Below are 22,391 nucleotides of genomic sequence, written 5' to 3'. Positions count from 1 at the left end.
TTCCAAGTTTCTGACTTTTGCAGCAATCCTTTATATAAATGTATTTCTGACAATAAATAATTGCATAATAATTATGTACTTTGAACGACAACTCTGGTTAAAAGTCAAGGAGCTCATCGTGCTCACGACCCCTTTGTTTGGCACTTGTCTCTTCATTTCTCAGGATTCAAGGAGCTGCACATTGATGACCAGATGACACTCATCCAGTATTCGTGGATGGGCCTGATGGCGTTTGCCATGGGCTGGAGATCTCACAAGCTCGTTAATGGACAGATGCTTTATTTCGCTCCGGACCTGATATTCAATGAGTAAGATGCATGCTTCCACATCCAACATTTTTGCACTCGAACATGTCTCGTGATGTTGTGATTTCCTCCATGATGGAGAATCTTAAAATGAAGAAGTACAACCTCATTGTCTTTGTGTACACGCTTTTCTTGATATACAAAGTCGAGGCTCATGGAGGAGAGAGAACATAGAACGGATCAGGATGTCACAGAACAAAATAATCAGTAGAAAGAGAGGGCAGACACACACCAACAGCAGGGTTAAGCAACAAAATCGAGGGAAACTTGGAAAACAAGTAAAAAAGACATAAAATGTCACAGCCCCCATTGTTTGAGTCATTTTGCTGTCAGGAGTTAAATGGTTAGCCCATATTTATGTGCAACTAAAATGGCCACCAGTCTACCAATCCAAGCCTTCTTTGATCAGATCGTAAAATAAAGTGAGGGGCACGTGTATACCACCATGTACTGTGTTTCCGCCAGGTTTGTACAAAATCGGACCATGCATGTCTGAGAAATGGTTGAGGACACATTTAAGTAACAAAATGGCCACCAATTGGCCATCTTGGATCTGATCTCGAAAAAAGAAAATACACGCTTATGTAAGCTATCATTCCTTATCTCTGTACCAAGTTTGAAGAACATCTGTAAATGCTTGTCCGAGAAATGTTTTTTTTTACAACTAAAATGACCGCCAGTCGGCCATCTGGAAGCTGATGTCGACAAAAAATGACGTGCATATGTATAACATCATGTGTTGTCTCTGTACCAAGTACGAATAAGATCAGTCCATACATGTCTGAGAAATGGTTGCGGACGCACGCATGCACGCACACACACAAAAATGGAGAACAAATCCATAAGCCCCCGTTTCTGACTTAATCCAGTGGGAGCGAATAATGGATGTGAGGAAGAATGAGGGGTATGGTGGATGTTCGAGGTGGATGAGATGTTTACAGAAACAAACTCTTAGGAAAGAAAAACTGTACATTTGGAAAGAGGTGGGCTTAGGGGAGAGGGGGGAGTGAGGGACTAGATCATGCTTCAAGCTTCATACTTTTGACCATGTTTTTGAAAAGGTCATGCTTTTGGATGGGGGATGATCTAATGTGGTGGTGAACAGCGCCTTGAACACCTGGAGGGAAGAATGAGATTGAAGAGAATGTGGAAGTTTATTCCACAGACAGGGGAAAAGATGAACAACAAATGAGTGGAGGTGAGCATTGATTCTGGATTTCGGGAATTTCACTAGAAAGGGGTTAGTGGTGGACCACGTGTGCTCTACATAAACCTGGGAGGGGAAGGGGTAAGAGGGAGATGAAGCACGGAAAGAGCAGAGGGTACAAGACCAGAAAAGAGGTGGTCGAAGACAGAGGCCACCCACCTGTCTGAGATGGGAAACTGAAGGACCCGTCGACTCGGCTTCATCACGGGGGATTCCAGTGATCTTAAATACCTTGTTTTGCACGTCTCAAGATGATCAAGGTGTGAGGCTTGGCTGCCAGCCAAGAGGGGAGTGCAATATTCCATCAAGTTGAGGATGAAGGTCTTGTAGGTGGATAAGAGTTTTGTCATCTGTATCTGTCCTTTGTCGTTTCACTTCTGTTTAAGTGCATTTGGACTCTTCTCTGTGGAACAAGACCTGCTTTTGGCATGAGAGCTTCAGTTAGAAAGAATTTCCATTGAAGTTTTTTCCTGGAGAAAAGTCGAGGTATTTTTCGAGGTGGTAAATAACAATGAATATGGAATGATTGAGGATAAGAACAAGACTGAACTTTACAGAAGAAGATGATTTCACAGAGCATGGTAAAACAGAGCAAACTAGAAGGGCACTCAGTAGAGCGCATACCTCCGCCACGTAATGCCTGATCCACGAAAACTTATCGGGCCCAATACATTTTCGAAATATCATGCTATACCGTACTATATCGTTTTTGGCCCTTTCTCTCAATGATGAAGAATCACTTTAAAAATTAAATAATTCTCGTATCCAGATCCAGATCCCAATCTTCACCAAAATCGAATCAGTTCGTCCTTGTGACACACCCAACTTGTCCACCAAGTTTCGTCCGAATCCGTCTACAGCTTTTTGAGATATCGTGCTATATATCATTTAAGTCCTATCTCTCAATGGTGAAGAATCACTTTAAAAAATTCCAACTGTCGGATCCGGATCCGGATCTTCACCAAAATCTAATGAGTTCGTCCTTGTCACACACCGAACATGTCCACAAAATTTCATCCGGATTCGTCCACAACTGTTTGAGATATCCTCTACACAAACAGGCAGAAAGGGGTGAAAACATAACCTCCTTCACCTTCGGTAAAGGCCCGGTCACACCTTGACGTTTTAGCCAGCGATGGCAACGTGTTAAAATTTATGTAAAACGCTGGCTTACGTTGAACTTTTGATGTTTTTTTTTAAAGATTCGGACGTATTCATAGCGACTTGGTTTTATGTATAACGCATTGGTAACTACACAGAACGTTTCGTTGTGTTATAGATAACTTATACCAACGAATGCTGAACCTGTTGTTGGCCTACACAACCGATGCCCAACGCTAGTCTAACTCAGGCATAGCGCGTTGCACGCATCGCCGACGTTGTCGTGACGTAGCCTATTAAAAGGCTGACGCACAACGATTCGAATCATAACTGCCGTAGAAATGGAAGTGTCAAAATCGCGGTCACACCTTGGCGATGTTGCCAGCGTATGCCGACGTAACAAAAAGTGTGTCTAAAACGTTGGGGCACGTCGAATACGGTATGAGTAAGTTTGGTATGCACGAGTAGAACGCTAAATACGCTATCATAAGTCGTAGTAAGTAGAGTACGTCAAGAAATTTTGAACATGTTCAAAATTTTACGACGTACTCGGCGTATGACACACGTTCCGCATGCGATGGGGATAAGTTTTACACACGATATGTGGACGCTTACACACGTCCACAAAGGCTACTTATAAGCTACTCATAAGTCGAAACACGTCGCGGTAATGTCTTTTTTACGCGAAACTTATTTCTAACTTATGTTTGACGTGCTTTGAACCAATTCTTTACGTAGTCCCAACACACATCGACGTATGTAGACGTATTCTAATGACGTCTTCCGGTCGACAAAAAAAAAAAAAATTAACGTGTTTCTAGGTTACAACTGCCATATAAAGACGTGTTCCCAGCGGTTTTGGGAATTGGTATATAAAAATGGTGTTCATAAAAGGGGAACCCAACAGTGTTTTCGAGTCCTTTTTGAGTCGATGTCCATGTCAGCAGTAACAGTATCAGTATTAGTATCAGTATTAGTATTAGTATTAGTATTAGTAGTAGTTTGTTCATGTTGGCAGTAGTAGGTGAGTGTGAGGGGTAGGGTGTGGGTTATGATGGATCGTCCTTGCGTCCGCGTGTCCACGGATAGGTTCATAGGCTGCCACTCAACGATTTAAATGGCTGCATCTCCACGATTGAAAGTAGATGCTTGCGCTCAACAATTGGATTTTTTTACACTCAACGACTTTTAAACGGTACCACTCAGCTATTTTCATTGTTTACAACGAACGATTTAAATTGCTGTTACTCGCCTTTGTTTTTTTTTTTTGTTTTTTTTTTGACGCTGGGGTTTGGAAATTTGAAACGTTTCTTCTGAACGTGTTAAAACGCTCAAACTCGACTATTTTAAATAGACGCTGCCGATGGACAATTGGAATCATAGCCAAGCTAGACATCGAAGTATGAACATCCTCGTCATGCAGAAGAAAAGTTTGAAGAATGCTGCAAATAAGTGTCCTGGCCGTGGCCGTGGACGCTGATGCAAGGACGATCCATTATACCGACGTCTTTCAGCCTATGAGTAACTTAAAAGTAACGTCTGTTGACGTGTGGCAACGATCGCGTAACGTGCCAACAACACGTTAATCATAGGTAGGAAATAAGTTTCGGGTACGCTAAACATTACCTCGGCGTGTCTCAACTTATGATTAACTTACAAGTAGCATGTGTTGACGTCTGTCAACGATCGCAGACCGTGCCTACAACTTGTGGCCAGCGTAGCGGAACGTGTGAGTCATACGCCGGCATACGTCGTGAAATTTCAAGCATGAAAAAATTTGAGGACAACCGAAAAGTACAACGTTTAAAGCCAGCGTACAACGACGTATGGCAACGTACTACGACGTATGCCAGCGTGCTCTCAATGTTATCAAAACTTACCCATAACGTATTCAACGTGTGCCAGCGTTTTAGAAAAAAAATTCAAAAATCGGCATACGTTGGCTAAAACGTCAAAGTGTAACCGGGCCTTAACAAATTAATGTTAACACTCAACTGGCAGTCTATACCAACTCCTCCCCCCCCCACCAACAAATTTTCTGGACCTTAATTTTTGAAGAATATTGGTCCGATGACTTTGGAATCTGCTTGTTTGCCAATTGCTTAGGTGTTCTCAGCTGTGTTACAGAGTGATTTGTATTTTTACTGCAAGTGCAAACAGTGAAAATAAGAAACATTTCAAACATTTGGATGTTCCCTTATTTTCCCCATTCTGAGGCAACAAGATGCATTTTTCCATATTTCTATCTGGAATGAATATCATATTTCACATTTTTGTAAATTAACATTCTCAATATCAATACAATTATTACTTAGAAATGACAAAAAATTAGTTTCTTCGTCCAATGACATATCGCCCAAAACATCCAGTCACATCATATAGGGGAACAAATATACCCTCCAACCCATAACTAAAATTATATATTTTCTTACAATAGGATCAAGTTATTCAAATACGTCAACAAAATATTCCTTGAAGAATGTATGTACCTGCTGACACTCATAATTACACCACGCAAGCCAAGTCGCCTCAACACGAATACAAGGTTCGAGCCATCCTCCTTGTGCGTGCACTCACCCTGAACTCCCGCCTCTCATTGACTAACGTCACCGAAACCACTGTTTCCTCCTCCGTGGCGTGGCTTGCTCTCCCGAAACCCGGGAAGGCGGTGCTTCTGCCTGCTCGAGTAGTTTCTGACATCACGTCTATCAATCATCAGCCTTGGGGACATGACTTCTCCCGCCATCACCCTTAGAGGCGGGGCTTCTGCCTGATCGAGTAGTTTCTGACATCACGTCTATCAATCATCAGCCTTGGGGACATGACTTCTCCCGCCATCACCCTTGGAGGCGGGGCTTCTGCCTGCTCGGCACGTTTGTTTGTAGTTATTTTAGGGATGTGTTTTCCCACCTTTATTGCCAATCTTGAAATATAACAACATAGGGAAAAATCACGGTGGGGCGATTACATACTGGGGCACATATTCTTACTCCCGAGCTAATTAACACTGCACTAACCCCCGTGTGGTGACACATAACACTTAAGCTCACATGTTCCCTACGTAATCACATTGAGATGCCTCCGACATGTCCACGGACCAAACAACTCTATTAAATGCTAAATTTACGATTAAATTCCTCCATCTACCACCACAACTGTAACAATACATTGTCCACAAGTGTTGTAAATTCATATGTTAGGGCAGTTAAAAACTTAAATATTCATTCCTAATCTAAAATTATTTATTAAACGATGAGAAACACTAATTACCAATCTTATAATAATTATCTTGAGTCACTTAACTAATTTCATTATTCTCCAGATGCTGAAAAGTGAGAATTACTTACTTATGGTGAATTCCGATTGCTGCTACATATGCAAGACATTCAAACCAGCCAATTGTATCATTTGAAAATCTTGTGTTGAAAATCTTATTAACATTTAAATATATAAGCAGTAATTCAATGCAAGGATAAATGTGGTTCTTCATCAGTATTGGGTATGGATAGTAGACATTGTAAACATGGTAAATGGATATTTCACATTCTATTTGATTGAGAAAAAAACGAGCATCATCATTTTATATTTCAGGGCATACACATTACCATTTATTTCACATTATTTGTAAAATGTGAGTTATTTCTTGATTGACGATGACATTCTATATTTTATTAACTAACGTATGTGTTTTGGGTGATGTCGGATGTTGAAAGGGTACAATTGATGTAAAAATGTACATTTTCGCCAGACAAAGGACACCTGCAATATATATATATATATATATATATATATATATATATATATATATATATATATATATATATATATATATATATATATATATATATATATATATATTGTAATATGATGAAGCACACCTCAATAAATGGCAAACAAGTAAAATTCAAATGGAAGGACCTCCTCCTCCTCCTTTTACGGAGCACACGGCTGCAGGTAGCATCATTGGCTGAGGGCATGGCTGTGCCACTCATGCAGTGCACCTTTTACCTGTGCACTGGTACTCATTTCACCAACCTCAGAAGGATGACAGGCTGAGTCAACCCCACCTGGTGTTAATTCAAAAGCCAACAGGGAAACTTAGGACCCTAAGATCCTAAACCAGCCGCCCTAACTGCTAAGCCAACACCAGACTTGAAAAGGACCCATACTTCACAAAAAACATGGTCTGCAAAATTCCCTAGAGGGGGGATGGGGATGGTTAAAGTGGCCCATGGACTGAAGGTACTGGTTACTCAGTATGTCTGTAGCTTCTTGGTATTACAGAAGGGATTATTACGGCAAAGAAAGTCTCTACCACCTCCCACAGGGCAAGTTTGCATGTGGGTTGCATTACCCTGCAGGTTAGAGCTGTATTCTCTACAAGCGCTTTGTACACTGTGAGTCTCTGAAAGGTGACTTGAAGGGGTATGGTCTATGGAGAACTTCCATTTGTCTTCTGCCTGCAATAGAAGCTATCTTGGAAATTCAAGCTTGTGTGGCTAGCCATAATGGACTTTCTAAAACATTTTGTAACTGATAGTGAGGCAACTTCTAAGAAGCTCCAAAAGAATGTTTCTTTGACAGAGATTGATTCAAGAATTTTCCCTGTGGTCTTATCTCGGGAGCAAATCAAGGATGTGGTATTGAGTTACCTCGTTTGAGTTGCATGGTCTAGGTCATTCACCGAGAGGCTCGCCGGCAGAGTAGCCCAATTGGGGCATGCCTACCCCATACACTAACAATTTGGGATGGAATAGATCCTTGCAACATCCAATTACTCAACTCCATTACTCCAGCAGCTGCAGACATCCAAAATGGAACAAAGGGGGAGCATCCCTACTCTAACCTTGTATCAACAAAAACACATTTCTCTTTAACATTAACCCCCCCTTTACTCTGGTTCTACTCAACCAATTTAACGCCGTCCCACCTGTTTGTGCTCTCTCAGTTTTGGCACAATTTTTCTACCTGTCAGGTCAGGTATGGGAGCATGTGCCAGAACAGCGCGTCGCTGCGTCCACTTTCCGCTGGTACTCCAGGGGCCTCCGTCTGGCCACCCCCAGGCAGATGCCAGGCCCATCCCCATCTCCTTGAGATGATGGTCAACCTGTTGCAACCATGAGGCATGTGGTCGGCCCACTGGCCTCCTCCACTCATGAGACTCCCTCGCTGAGAGAATCTGGTGAGCAGGATCAGCGTCAGGAAAACGAGACACATGTCCATACAGCCGCAACTGACGCTCACGGACTATGCAGGTAACAAATCTCATCCGAGTCTCTCTCAGCAACTGCTCGTTGGACACAAAATCCGACCAGCGATAGCCAAGGATTCTCCGAAGAGACCTGGTACCAAAGGAATTAAGTCTCCATGTCAGATCCTTGGTCAGAGTCCAAGTCTCGCACCCATAGAGCAAGACTGGAAGTACCAAGGACCTGAAGACTCGGACTTTCGTCCTCCCGCACAGGTACCGGCAGCGCCATACCCCATGATCCAGTGAATCCATGACTCCCCAGGCCCGACCCAGACGTCTATTGACCTCTGACTCGCAGCCAGCAGAGACATGAATATCACTGCCAAGGTAAGTGAATCTCTCCACGACCTCAACATCCTCACCACAAAGAGACACAGACAGGACAGCAGCATCCAAAATGTCACCGAAAGCCTGGATCTTAGTTTTGACCCAAGACACCCGTAATCCCAACGACTCCGACTCCTCATTCAGCACCTCGTGGGCCCCCAAGAGGATGTCTAAAGTCTCCGCAAAGATGACTGCATCATCTGCAAAATCAAGGTCCGAGATCTTGACATTCCCAAACGATGCACCGCAACTTGATCTCTCCGACATCCTCCCTATAATCCAGTCCATACAAGTGCTGAAAAGTGTGGGGGCAAGTACACATCCCTGACGAACTCCAGTAACAACTGGAAATAAGTCAGAGATGGTACCACCTCACTTCACAGCACTCTCAGTATCAGAGTAGAGTTCAGACATCAGATCGATCAGTTTTGGTGGCACCCCACGAAGACCAAGAATCCTCCAGAGGACATCCCGATTCACTGAATCGAACGCTTTACAGAGATCAACATAGGCTGCAAGCAGCCCCTGCCGAAACTCTCGTCTGCGTTTGGTGAGGACACGAAGTGCAAGGATACGGTCAATCGTTGACCTCTTTGGTGTAAAGCCTGACTGCTCTGGACGCTGGTGCTCAAGCAGATGGTGGCAAACCCTATCAAGAATTATCCGAACAAAGACCTTGCCCGGCACTGAGAGCAGCGTCACCCCTCGGTAGTTGTTGCAGTCTTGGCGATCACCCTTCCCTTTCCAGAGAGGGACAACAAGGCCCCTCTTCCAGTCAGTTGGGATGATGCCTGTGTTCCAGGCAGAGCACAAAACTGCATGCAACGACACGAGTGCATCATTTCCACCAGCCTTGAGAAGTTCGGCATGGATGCCACAGATCCCTGGAGCTTTGCCCCGTTTCAACTGGTTCACCGCAGCCCGTGTTTCCACAAGCGAAGGTGGACCACAGTTGATTCGAGGGTCAGCAACAGGGATTGTAACACCCTTGACGTCCAACTCAACAGCTGGGGGATCAGCCTGGTACAACCGCTCAAAGTAACCGGCCCAGCGGGCCTTCACTTCAGACTCCTCTGTCAAGAGCCTACCACTCTCTGCTCGAACTGCAGTGCTCCGAGGGATGGGCTTGGATGAACGTAATGCGCGAATTCCCCTGTAAGCGGGACGAGAATCACCTGTCCACAAGTGATGCTCTACCCCCTCACAGATTCCTCGCACATAGGCCTCCTTGTCCACCCTCAGTGGACGTACAGTTTTACGCCTCAGCTCCCTGAACAGCTCAGCTCTGCCATTCAGCCTGGCCCTGCGACTCTGGTCAATGGTATCCAGTGTCCCTTGAGAGACAAAATTCTTCTTTGCCCTGCGGTGAGCTCCAAGGCATCCACCGGCAACATCAAGGACGGTGGTCTTGAAGGCGCTCCACAGCTCTTCAGGACCCCCCAAAGCACCCAGACCCCCCAAGTGTCCACTCAGCCTGTTCGCAAACTCCTCAGCTACTCTCTCATCCCTGAGCTTGGCAACATCCAGCCTAGGCTGGGATGGTACCATTCTCCAGCATTTAAGGTGCAGCTTTAGAGTTGCTACAACAAGCCTGTGGTCAGTATTGAGGAACTGAGCACTCCGGTAGACCCTGCAGTTCTGGATCATCCTCCAACGACCGTCAATGAGGACATGATCAATCTCCTTTGCCACACCACCAGTGTTGGAATACCAAGTCCAGCGATGAGCTTGTGGGCGCTGAAACCATGAACCAGCCACCCTAAGTCCATGACTTCTTGCAAAGTCAAGGAACTTAGTGCTATTCTGGTTCATAGTTCCTGACCCATGGGGACCAACACACACCTCATAACCATCCGTATCAGTTCCAGTCGATGCATTGAAATCCCCCAAGACTAGAAGTGTATCTCGTCTGGGGCACTGATCAACCACAGACTCGAGTGTGGCGTAGAATGCATCCTTCACGGTGAGATCACTCGCCTCAGTCGGAGCATAAACAGAGACCAGGGAAATGACACCGAAGGAGTGGCGAATCCTTAATCTCATAATACGCTCGTTGACCGGTGTTACCTCAATTATCATTGGGGTCAGCTTATTGGACACAGCTACAGCAACTCCTTGGGTATGGTAACCATCAGAGCGACCAGACCAATAGTAGGTGTAACCACCCACCATTATCTCGCCGCAATCCGGTCTCTGAACCTCAGAGAGAGCTGCAATCCCGATGTCCAAACGCTTGAGCTCAGATGATAACAGAGACAGGTGATCATCCTCTCTTAGGGATAGGACATTCCAGGCACCCACCCGAAGGGACTGCCTCAGGTTAACCCAAGGAGACCGCCGTCTGGTGGACGTTTGACCTGTGCTCCTGCACAATATCCTGGCTGGGCAGTGTGGTTCCATATACAGGCTATCCTCCTTCCTACTCTGGCACAGCACCGTTGGGCATCTGGGGCCACCACTGAGCATACCCGCTCCTGTCCGAATTATTCTGGCTTCCCCCTAGTGTGGCGTGATGCCTCGGGTCCACTCTCTGGGTACCCAGCCCACAAATCTTTCTCAACCCTCAAGGTCCCATGGCCTACTCCAGGCCAGTGTACACCCAGCACCAAAGATGCCCTTCTCAAACAAAAAAGGACTCACAATGAGCCAAACTCCTAGGTGCCAATGAACTTTTTTGTACCCCGCAAAACAAAACTGTTCTTCCAACAGCACCAACACGGGAATGCCACCCCATTCCAAAACATATGAATCCCCTATACCTCACTCCAATGAAGGCAAGGATTCATCTCCACAAGGGTGTGTGTATGTGCTCCATGTCACACACAAACAACCCTCCTTGTACCATTCGTTCAATATAAGACATGAAGTGGCCATGCACCTCATTCACACCTAATTTCTCAACTTATCACTCATTCCCTCTTTCATTCCTAACTCCAGCAGGATGGAGAGGAAGAAAATAGTACAGTAGATTGAAGAAAAATTGTTCAGATTGTGAAAAAAGGTGTGAAAATTGGCACACATGTCCATTTTTATATGTTCTTTCATATAAGAGCAGGACACACCTGATCAGAATAGATTTACGGCCGCCATCTTGAATTTCAAAATGGCCGCCACTGAAAATAATATTTTACGATATCTCGGTCACCAAGAGACCTAGCAAAATGAATAAAGAGTCTAATCCAATGTTTTCACACACAAATAATCCAATAAACACACTTAAAATGCTCTATTGTCAGTCTTTCTGCTTTAAAATGACATATACACTGTCCCAAGTATAGTTCATCTAGTCTAGATACAGTTCTGACTTCAATCTGTCTGATAACATGTTCCTGCACAATGGCAACGTTCAGTGCAAGGGGAGAGATGCACAGAAACATTTGCATGGTGGTCTGCATGCCTTTTTGCAGCCGCATTTGATCAGCTCTGTGCAGGATTTGGCTTCCTCGGCAAGTGCTGTCCAGAAAGGTATCCACTGTTCAATGGCGTTCTTTGTCCATCCCCAGTCGCATGGGCTTGGTAACTGCTGCTTATATATCAGTGCTTGGCCCCAGATGTGTCCTGCCTGGTATGTCGACCTCTTGATATGTTCCGTGAAGGCTGCCTTTGTGGGGGTAGCGATCTATTTGTCTTCCTTTCGCGAACAGAAGCTTCCTTGCCTGATTCACCTCGGTGCATTCACTGGTTCTATCATAAAGACGTATGATGAACCTTTCCAGTTGACACACATTCTCATCTGAGACTGATGAAGGCTCTTGGGATACACTCAAGAAAGTGTCCGTTATATCAGGTGTCTCTAAGTGGTGTCTCTCTTGTTTTGACATGCCGAGATTGAGATCCAGATGAATCTCTACAGGTTTTCTTTGTGTTGAACACTATTAGCTCTGAACATCTGATGCTTGCTTTTGATGTTGGATACTTGGTCGTCTCAGGATCATTCTGCCAAGAGCGAGGACACTTTCTGGGACAACATCATTTTCACATCCAGGTTTCATGGATCCATCAAAAGCATATTCTTTGGCAAAAATGTCCTTCCTCAATATTTGTGCTGCATGGACTAAGTGGATTGCATCATCATCATCATCATTGTTGGAGCAAGCTATTTTGATCGCTTCTCCAATGTCGGAATTAAACATGAGGACCACATCTCTTCCTTGAGTTTGAGCTGTCATATCTGGGATTAAGCACAACAGTCTCTCCTTCAATCGCGTTGTATTGACCTTTCCAGAAAAGTCTGGACTCGTATCTTCTGGACTTCTTCTCTTAATCTGGACTCGTAAAGTCGCCCCATATCTGACAATCTGAAGACTGGTAACATTTCATCTTGGTGGAATTCTTTGATGTACTAAACTAGCTCACCAAGTATTAGACTATCGACTTTAGTGCTTTGGGTGTCTCTTACATGCTGAACATTATGTTTTCGCACACGGTTGGTGACGGAAGTCAGACATGATAGATGATACCTTGCATCTAAGGCATGCATGTAACCTTCGGAGAGCTTTCCCAACAGTTTCCTATCTTGTAACACATGTGCATATCGACGAACTCGAATATCAATTTTGTCAGTCCTTGCATCATGGAGATACTCATTTGTGTCATCTTCTTCACAAAAGAAACAATTAGATGTCCTTGTCATTGAACCCGTGCTGCGTCGCCTGGTCTTAACAGGACTTGTCTCATATTCCAGGTTTTCGTTTGACTTCTTTTTCCGAGCATGTTGGAGCTTTTATTTGTCAAACCTGTTTCTGCAGCTTTTGTGCCATACTGCCTGGTTTGTTCTGAGTGTGGCTTCAAAGCCATCTCCACTGTCCCACTTCACAATGTCAATATCCTCTGGTAAGGCATCAATTTGATGAAACTCCAAAATATTCTCAGCAAATAGTTTGTGGCCGCATTCTTTATCACTTCCTCTATATTTAGCTAAGCTGGGATTAACAAGCTTTTCTTCGGTGTCCTGTTGGCAAATTGCACACAATTTCCAGTCAATCAAGGCTGTTTTATCTGGGCATTGTCTTTTAGAAGATGCACCTTCACCAGCATCGATTATCTTGCACTTTTTGCACATCGTTATAGCATGTCAGTGCAATGGTGTCACCATATGTCCTGAAAAAAGGGGGGAAAATGTTAGTCCACCACCATTACAATTTACAACATATATTTCTGCTTAAACACATCTATACATGCATAGATCTCATTATTTTCAGACAGCAATTGATTTTTAGTGCATCAATTGCAATACAGATCATATTCACGCATGCAAAGAGTGATAGTGATTGACTCACACACCGGGACGTTCTCTGGAACGCATGGATCGACTGACAGCTGGAACGACCGCGGACCATAGTTTCAGAGCGAATGACAGACTCTTAGAATTATAACACCTTTCAAAACATTATATTGAAAATTAATTTGGAGAAAGCCATTTCTACACTCTCATAGCATTTGGATATCAAACATCGAGCAAACACTTTAAAGTATTTAGTTGTTTATGAAAGGGTCTCATTTCGATTTTAAAGCAGAAAGACTGAAAATGGAGCATTATAAGTGTGTTTATTGATTCCTTGTGTGTGAAAACATTGGATTAGACTCTTTATTCAAGTGCTTAGGCCTCTTGGTGACCGAGATATCTTAAAAATAGTTATCGGTGGCGGCCATTTTGAAATTCAAGATGGCGGCCGTAATTGTAGTCTGATCATGTGTGTCCTGCTCTTGTATGAAAGAGCATATAAACATAGTCATGTGTACCAGTTTTCACACTTTTTTCACATTTTGAACGATTCTGGTGAAATGTTGACTTAATCTACTGTACTAAAAGAGGAAAACTCTCACCCATCATCAGCCAATTGTAAAGAAAAATTAACCAAATCATCAACGTAAAATACAGTCGCTATAATCCCTTCTCATGTTAAATATCATCGTCAGCCTGGCTGCTTCAGTCCTCCAACCCTCTAATCATCCCCTGGGCCACGTGGATTCCCCACGGACCCAACAGCCACTGTGCCCACCACTCATGCTGCGAAACCCTCACCAAGCCCACATAGGACTTGGGAAAATTCTACAACCGAGGGTGCCACACCCACTTTGGCTATGTATGCTGCACGAGCCGTGCATGCTGTGCATCCTGCATGGCCCTCTGTGCATGCCTGGTGGTCTGGCATGCTCACCCATGGGTCCAACATGTGACCCCTCCCTGCATGTCTTAGTGTTCCCGCTTCTCCACCAATGTGTGTGGAGAGCACCGTGCAAATTTACCTCACGTATTCCACCTTCCTTTCTATGGAGCTCGCAGAGAATTTGTCTCCCTTCCCCATTTACCTTACTGCGTCCTCCTTTTCCATATAAGGCTTACAGAGATGAGGAAATGTGCACAAACAGCGACGCTTCTTTTTAAACCACTGGTTTCCCATGAAATCTGGCGGGAGCATTCAACCACAATGCTGACAAACCTGCAGGGGCTTGTATGCATGCATACTCCCACATGCGGCATCCCTTGCTCATCCCTCGGCAGGAATCACACTCGCTACACCCTGGGGAAGCCGTTATAAACCTAATGCGAAACAGTTCGTCCCTTGCGGCTTCCCCGATCGCTTTCCTCCTTCCTCCTCAAGGACCACACGACACGCGCCCACACACTCTGGCACTACATTCACTTCGTCGCGCACCACATGCACACGTGCACTCCTTCTGACTCATATCACCAGTGCACGTGCTCACATCTGTACACACGCCCTCCCCCACAACCATGCCAGGCGGCACGAGTCAGGCAGCTTTGATCCCACAGCATGGCATGCATGCCGTGGCATGTGGCTCACATACTGGCCCTTGTTACCTCCATTGCACTGGCTCACACCGCAACCTTGGGTGCGGGTTTGGAAAGCTCGCCCACAGAACCCGCATATCACAGACACACGTGCTCGCACACCTCCCTTTGGAGAGTTCCTGAGCAGACCTTTCTTAGCCGGCCCCCGATCTCCCCATTTGCACCATGTTCAGTGTCTGTGTCCACACACCTTGTGATGGTGATAATAACTTCTGGCTCCACCTTGCGATCCACTGAACTGCTGGCCCCCAAAGCACAAATTCTTGCACCATTACTGACGAGGCCACGTGCACCCTGCATGAATTCCCCCCACATGTACCTCAACCTCCTCTCTTCCTCCACACTTTATTTGTTCCTCTGGTGCTGCACATAACCTATTCTCCACCTCTATCTCCCGTTACAATGCCAGTCCATTTTCACTCGCCCCCATACTTGTTTCAATCCCTGTTTTTGTTTTAAATTCATCTATCTCTGTGTTTGGTTCTCTTATTTTCTTTATTACTCGTAGTTACGCTGGACCCAATATTTTGTCTACTCCTGTCTTCCCCTCTACTTTACCCCTGGCCTCAACCGCAATTTTCTGCTCTATGTCCCGCACATCCGTATGTCCCGTACTGCGTGTCCCATACTGCTCGTCCCGTATGCTGCCAAGTCTGTTGCCTTTTTATCTCGCTTCACCCTTTCAGCTTAAAATTCAGCCAATCACTGGACTTGTTTAACATGATTGATCAATCGATCCGAGCTGAAGTTTCAAGATTATTTAATTTACCTCCAACCAGATTATTTAATGCACCTCATGTGGTAATGAACTTTGGAGCGATGAAAAGGCAACATTTGATTTTTTTTCACATTGATAAACATGACATGGAAATGGTAACAAATTACATTCCTGCAAATAAATTGCCAGGATGATGAATGATACATTCGTCAGGTATCGAAGGAATTACATGAATGCTGATCGCGACTTGCAGACGTTTTTTTCTTGACATCGACTCTGACTTCTGGAGGAGCTGGTGTATGTATGACATCAAGGACATTAAGGGTAGTTGGAATGAGGGTAGTTGGATACAATGGACAAAGCAACACAGTATATAGGATTTGAACCTACTATCCCAGCATGATGGGCTAAGTGCTCAGATGGGAACAACAAAATGGTCAATGATGATTTTAACAATAAGAACACGAATGATAGTATCCTTACTATAATTCACGGGCGGGTGTTTGTCTGTGTGTTTGTTTGTCACGCTACTCCTCATACAGTTCTGGGCCAATTACATCCAGACTTGCTACATAAGATCAGCATGACCCCAATTAGTGTAGTGGGGTATTTTATCTTTGTCAGTGGTCTTGGGAGGAGGTGGTGGGGGGGGATGCAAATTCTCTATGTAAATGTGTATCATGTCGCACCGCTCCAGGTTGGAGAGGGTATTACAAGTCCACACCCTTTACAGTACATTATTCCTTTCCCCACCTTTTCCAGTGCAGTGAAGTGTTTTGAATCATAAGCAGTACGTATGTTTTTACTTCATGCACATAACCCGCGTTTGTTTTTTTCTTTTTCTTTTCGGGAGCAATTGAGGCAGTTGTCAGTTGCCTATACACTATCCAAATATAGGTATATGGCAGAAGACCGTGTTGCATGCTTGGAACAAGATTGTCCATATAGCGGGTACTCTGCGAGTTTATTATAATAATTAATATCAATAGTGGTGATGATGATGATGATGATGATGATGATGATGATGATGATGATGATGATGATGATGATGATGATGATGATGACACCAATAATCATTAATGCTCAATCATTTCTACTTAGTGGATATTAGTTTTAGATTTTGTAACAGTTATCTAAAAAGGTGAGGTTCAAATTACTGTGATCAATCTGATGTGTTGTAGATCATATCATGTGCGACCAATTTGGTGTGCAGTTCAATATATAACCAGACTCGGTGGTGTAATGGTTCGAGAGTGCTCTCCAAGTATGGGAGGTCGGCCGTTCAAACCCCGGCCAAGTCATACCAAAGACTTTAAAAATGGTAAGTGCTGCTTCCTTGCTTGGCTCTCAGTATTTAGGGGATAGAACATGGACTACCCAATTGGTTGGCATCACTTGGGGAGAAGGAAATTCCTCCTTGATTGCCCCTCTGATTGCTTCGAGAAAAGAGACGTCACAAGATGGCGTTGCCGGTACCCAGAGTGTCCCAAGTTTACGTCACTTCCCGGCAGTGTTGTCTGAAGTCAAGTCATGTGTTATCTCGTGTATTTGTCTGCATAATCTGCAAGTGATTTGTATTGCTGCTCCTTCATGGGCCTTAGACCATGTAAAGAGGAAACACAAAGCAAAATAACATGCCATGGTGTTGAAAGAGGAAATTCACTTCCCACATCCTCACCGAGGCTTCTCAACAGTGATACCTGCTTAGATGAAAGTTCTTATTAGATTATATAACAAGACAATGGGAGAAAAAAACTCCATTGCAGGTGAAACTGTAGGTCCAGCTCGTAACGCAGTCAATCAAACAAGCCCACCAGTCGAGCTTACTGGTCCCTGCCAGCTTATAACGTCACCTAAGACTGCTGTTATAACCAGGGAAATACTTAGCAACTGTCAAAATTGTTCCTTTGTTTCCAGCCCCACTACACAGATGTCAAGAGTGCTCGGAATGTTTTGTGACATGTTTTCTTTGTCGGGAAATTGGCATTCAATGTTCCTGATTGTATGTGTTGACCCACGCCGACAGCTTTATGGCTCCCCAGTGGAACAAGAGTGCTTACGACTGCTCTCCGGTGTGCGGCTATAAATGTTGAGCAATTTGGACGTGAGTGCATCTCAAAGCAACAGGTGGAATGCAAAATATTACGAAATGATAACTACTTGCTATTTACAAAATTTCAACCTCCCAGCCCACCTTCACTACCCGGTGTAGATTCAAAGCCAGTTGTTACTGCGAGCAAACGTTTCTGGCCATTTGTGATTCTCTCCCATTTAGGTTGCCTTAATCACAGACGGCTTTCTCATTGTTAATTTGCAATCTCTCAGAGCTTTCTCGTCAAGACGTGCAAAATAGTTATCATTTGGAATTGCTCATCATGAAAAGCAACAGGAGGTTTGTATCTCATCATATTACAACCAGTTAATGAACACTTGGCAATTCTCAGCAGATATTCCTTGCGTATCATCGGTAGAAACTTCAGTGTAATTTACTAGCTGTTTTGTAGCTTTGATATGTATTATTCTTTGGTGAATAACTTAATGAAAGCTCAACTAGAGAATCTTTTTTGCCATTTCCATGTTGAGCCAACTCAACTGATCTTCTTATAAAACAAGCAACATGCCCGAGCAGAGCAGGAAGGCGTAAGTGATATGTTGGCGCTCAAATTGCGAAGGAATCCTTCACAGCTATTGTAATTCAAAGCTAAAAGGAATCAAAGTTAACATAAGGTACAGGAGAAATTATTCAGCACATGTTGTATGATAAACTAATAATTGGGTTGTTTAAATATTCATAGTTTCTCTTACTCAATGTGTGAATAATATATGGTAGGGCAGTAACAGCCTTTAAATGCTCCAGTTCATGAGTGTTGTGTTCACTTCATTATCTGTTTCCGGTTAAAATTCAAGGACAAGTGCAAATCAGTGGTTTGAAAGCACCTCACATGTCCACCAAGCCCATAAAATTTATTCTGTTTTTGTAAATAAACGATTTACCAATGATATACGATGTCGGTTCATGGTCGATGTGGACGTCTTTCTTGGAGAACATGCAAAAAGCATGGTCTGAAGATGAAACTTTGGCCGGTGGCATTGTCTACCCTGAGCATGTTATTCACAGAAGTGATATGGATGCTGCTCAAAACATTACTGGAGGCATGGGGGTGGGACCAAGATGGCAGTTAATATAGTCAAGTGTGCTGTGAGATGGAGGCGTATCATCAGGTTCCATTCATGAAGGAGAATAGCAAACCATTTGAAATTCAAAGAATTTCTCGTCTTGGTGATGCATGTTGGGAACTCCAGTGACTTGATGAGACGGGCAATGCACAGATGACAAGCCTGGTTTGCTGCCTCGAGGCCTGAATTTACTGTACGGTGATACTTTTCCTCAAATGGCAAATCAAATGTCACCACTAATACTGGAGCTAGAGGAAATGGGATGGAGTTATAAATCATTCCCCATGGAGTCAAGACTTCGCATCTTAGGGTTTTCATATATTCGGACCACTGGAAAAAACATCTGGATGGCATTCAGTTCACGAACGTTGAAGAGCTTCAAGCACCTGTCCTGAAATAGGTGCGTCGCTATCCCAAAATATTTCCCTGCAGTTGGAATCGAGGCATTAACTTGCACGTGATGAGAAGAGTGTGCATGAGAAATAGATGATAGTTTCATCAACGTCCCTGTGCGAATTGATTATCTTGAATAAACAGTCTACGTCGACCGTGAACTACCTTCATGTAATGAAATGTACCAGTTCACGAAAAACGAGTCTCCACGGTTGCGTGGTTAGGTGGTTTTCAGTTTTCTTCGAATCTGGTCGCCACTCCATCGCAGGGTCCTGCTAAAGCGAACCCAAGACCAGGACAGGCCACGTACTCGACGCATCAATTGCCAGATCTCTTGGAAAAAAAAGTCACTGTGGGGGTCTTAACATGCAGAAGCAATAATTATTGGTCCTTTCCAAAAGGATGCCTTGTGAAGCAGCACCCTGCCTGTGATCATGTGCATCATCAAAGTAATAAACAGCAAATTATTCACAAGATGAATGATTAAAATCCCTCGTTTAAATTTTATTGTTCATGTCAGCTTCAAATCCTATGCGCCGTATGTGTTTGTCTGTTGTCGATTTACTTCAATGTAAGTAATACAAAAGTGCACTTGATTTTTACTGATGTCTTTGTCCTCTGTATCCGCCTCGACGAGCTTTCTTGAACGGTGGTCATAAAATGCAAAAGGTAGATGCAATCGTGGGAAAATGAAAGCAAATATTATGCAGACATGGATTCATCATCAAGTATTCTTCAGCCTTCGTGTGACGAGGCTTGTTATTCCCTTAACGCTTACAAACAAACCTTGAAATGTCAAGGCCTTGTTTTGTTTTTTTAAGATACCGGCATTCTTTATGTTTCCTCGTATCTAGTAGGGAGCGATGCCAGGCTAACTCTAAAAATATCTGGATGCAACTCGATGATAGGGGTGGGGGTGGTGGGATAGATTCATTTTGAGGCATGCACACTCCCCAATGAGCTGTCTAGACCGAGTTCGAATGCAGACCCTGGTGTTTAACATTCAGGGCGAGGCATCAATGGATGTGCCGTCCCTCGGACGTTAAAATGTGTGACCTATCTGCTGGCACTGGTCATTGGTCAAAGTTAAAGGTTCCACGGTGCCCGTATCCTTCGCGAAAATGAGACGAGTTCTCACCGGCATCTGAACGAATTGTACATCTCCACCTAAATCACCTTAACTCGAATGTCAGATCTGGCCATCCGGTTCGTGAAAGATCTTGGCCGAAAAAGTTCCCAAGTCGACCCCACCAGAAGGTGGGACTGATTGGATCTGCTAAAGAAGTAGTAGTAGTCATAGTCATGGTGGTGGTTGAGGTAGCAGACCACAATGATTGGGTATTCCCAGATGAATTAGAAATTTATTGCTGAAGAACATCCTTCATGTGAATGGGCTTGTAGGCCTTGAGCTTGTTTCTCCACCACCACAAGGCCCAACGCCCTTTACGTTCATAACAGGAACAACGCTTTGTCTTACAAGGTACACTGGTCCGTGTGGGAGTAACCCGCTGTGGCTTGCTTGCGTTGACTTTCAACGAGCACAGAGTTTTTCTGGCTCAAGATAGAAGCAGAGAAAATAAATGCACTCTCTTTTAAATAGCTTTTTACTCAAAGGGTCGTAAAATTGCAATTGTTTTGTCGGACATGTTGGATAACTTTTTCCTCTTTTTTTTTTTTGCGTGTTTCATCCATTTCATTGCTTGGAGATTTTCCAGCGTGAATTGAACTTTTCACAAACAAATGATAAACTTCCCTGGAGGTAGTTTTGTCAGCAGTATATGTAACGTGGTGGAACAGTTGTTCTTGTGTACTCGATGGAATAATTGTGCAACGATTCCGTTGACCGTACATCGTTGGATTTTTGTTTCTTAATTTGTTTCATATTTATTCCCACAAGCCGGTAGAGCTTGTTTCTAAGTCTCGTGCAGGAGAAACATTTTATCGAAAACAATCTTTGTTGAAACAAAGTAAGATCTACCTTTATAGAGATTTACATGAATTACAAACGCAGTCGATATCGATGTACTTTTGCGTAAACTACCAATATGTTCGTAGTCGATGGACAAACACACGTGGTTTTGAACCAGAGTTTCCCCCATCGTGACCAAGGGCTTCAGATGTGAACGCATGCATACCAGCCCAGTTGCAGGTGTTATTAAATCTCATTATGATTGACTGTTTTAACATGAGAAATTACTGTTGAGCTTCGAATTGCTCAGTTGAACACTCCTTGGCGGGGTGAACCATAGGGTTTCTTGTCTTATCAACTTGTTCCTGCCAAAAAAAAGTATATTCCAAATGACCTAAACTGAGCCATTCAACTTGAATTGCTTTTGACAAATTGCCTTTCGAAAAAAGGACGTTCTTGTAATCTTAAGAAATCACAATTTCCTGCATCGATCTACAAGGGGCACCACATCAGTGACGCAGCACGCACGCAGTAATGATGCAACCAGCGAGCTGACTTCGTAATTGCATCCTGATGAACAATGTATTTGCTGGATCGAGAGACCAACGTTGCTGATAACCTCTTTCCCAACATGTGATTTGTTTTTTTTCTCTTTCTTTTCCTACTCGAGATTTGGTCCCTTTTACTTGGATCTCCCGCTGACCCCGTGAGACCCCTGGGCTCAGGCTCATAACAATCCCTGATATTAAAGATCAAGGGGTTCAATTTCGATTCTTATTGGTAGTGTCCCTGCATGCTTCTCTTGTCGTTCCACAGTTACCATTTTATTTATTTATTTTTTTACGAGTTCTTCAGATGCATAAACAAGAGGCAAGGCGCACCATCAAGGGGCGCGATGACCCAGCCCGTGATGACCCAAGCTTGACGCCTTTACACTGTCAACTGATACTTGCCATGCGTGCAACGCTGAGGTTTATGTAAATTCCGCATCATTGTTCCGATCTGGTCAATGGTCTGGGGAAAGCTTTTGATTTGCATTAACCAGTAAAACCAGAGCCAAGAGGGTGTTCCAACATTAAACAGGAAAATGAAACGAAGTCGATGACTTGATTACTACTTGTTGTGTAGCACTTCGGCCTTCAACATATAGTGTTTGTATTGTGGATTATTCTCCCCATAATTATAT

The 22,391-nt window shown here is 43.8% G+C and overlaps 1 protein-coding gene across 2 annotated transcripts in view; it reads left to right on the top strand.

Moving 5' to 3' along the window:
* The window catches only part of LOC147014631 (progesterone receptor-like), a 256,608-nt gene that overhangs the window by 191,705 nt on the left and 42,512 nt on the right, over nucleotides 1-22,391 (top strand). For both annotated transcript variants that reach the window (XM_085852761.1, XM_085852762.1), the window contains exon 5: nucleotides 164-308. In XM_085852761.1, the coding sequence (XP_085708887.1) occupies nucleotides 164-308 (145 nt within the window). The remainder of the gene's footprint in view (nucleotides 1-163; nucleotides 309-22,391) is intronic.

This window comes from Eptatretus burgeri, chromosome 13 (genome assembly GCF_056783735.1).
Source record: "Eptatretus burgeri isolate ZD-2024b chromosome 13, Ebu_testis_v1, whole genome shotgun sequence".
Lineage (NCBI taxonomy): Eukaryota > Metazoa > Chordata > Myxini > Myxiniformes > Myxinidae > Eptatretus > Eptatretus burgeri.
The sequence above is the reverse complement of the archived record's forward strand: the minus strand, read 5'-3'. Positions and strand labels throughout refer to the sequence as shown.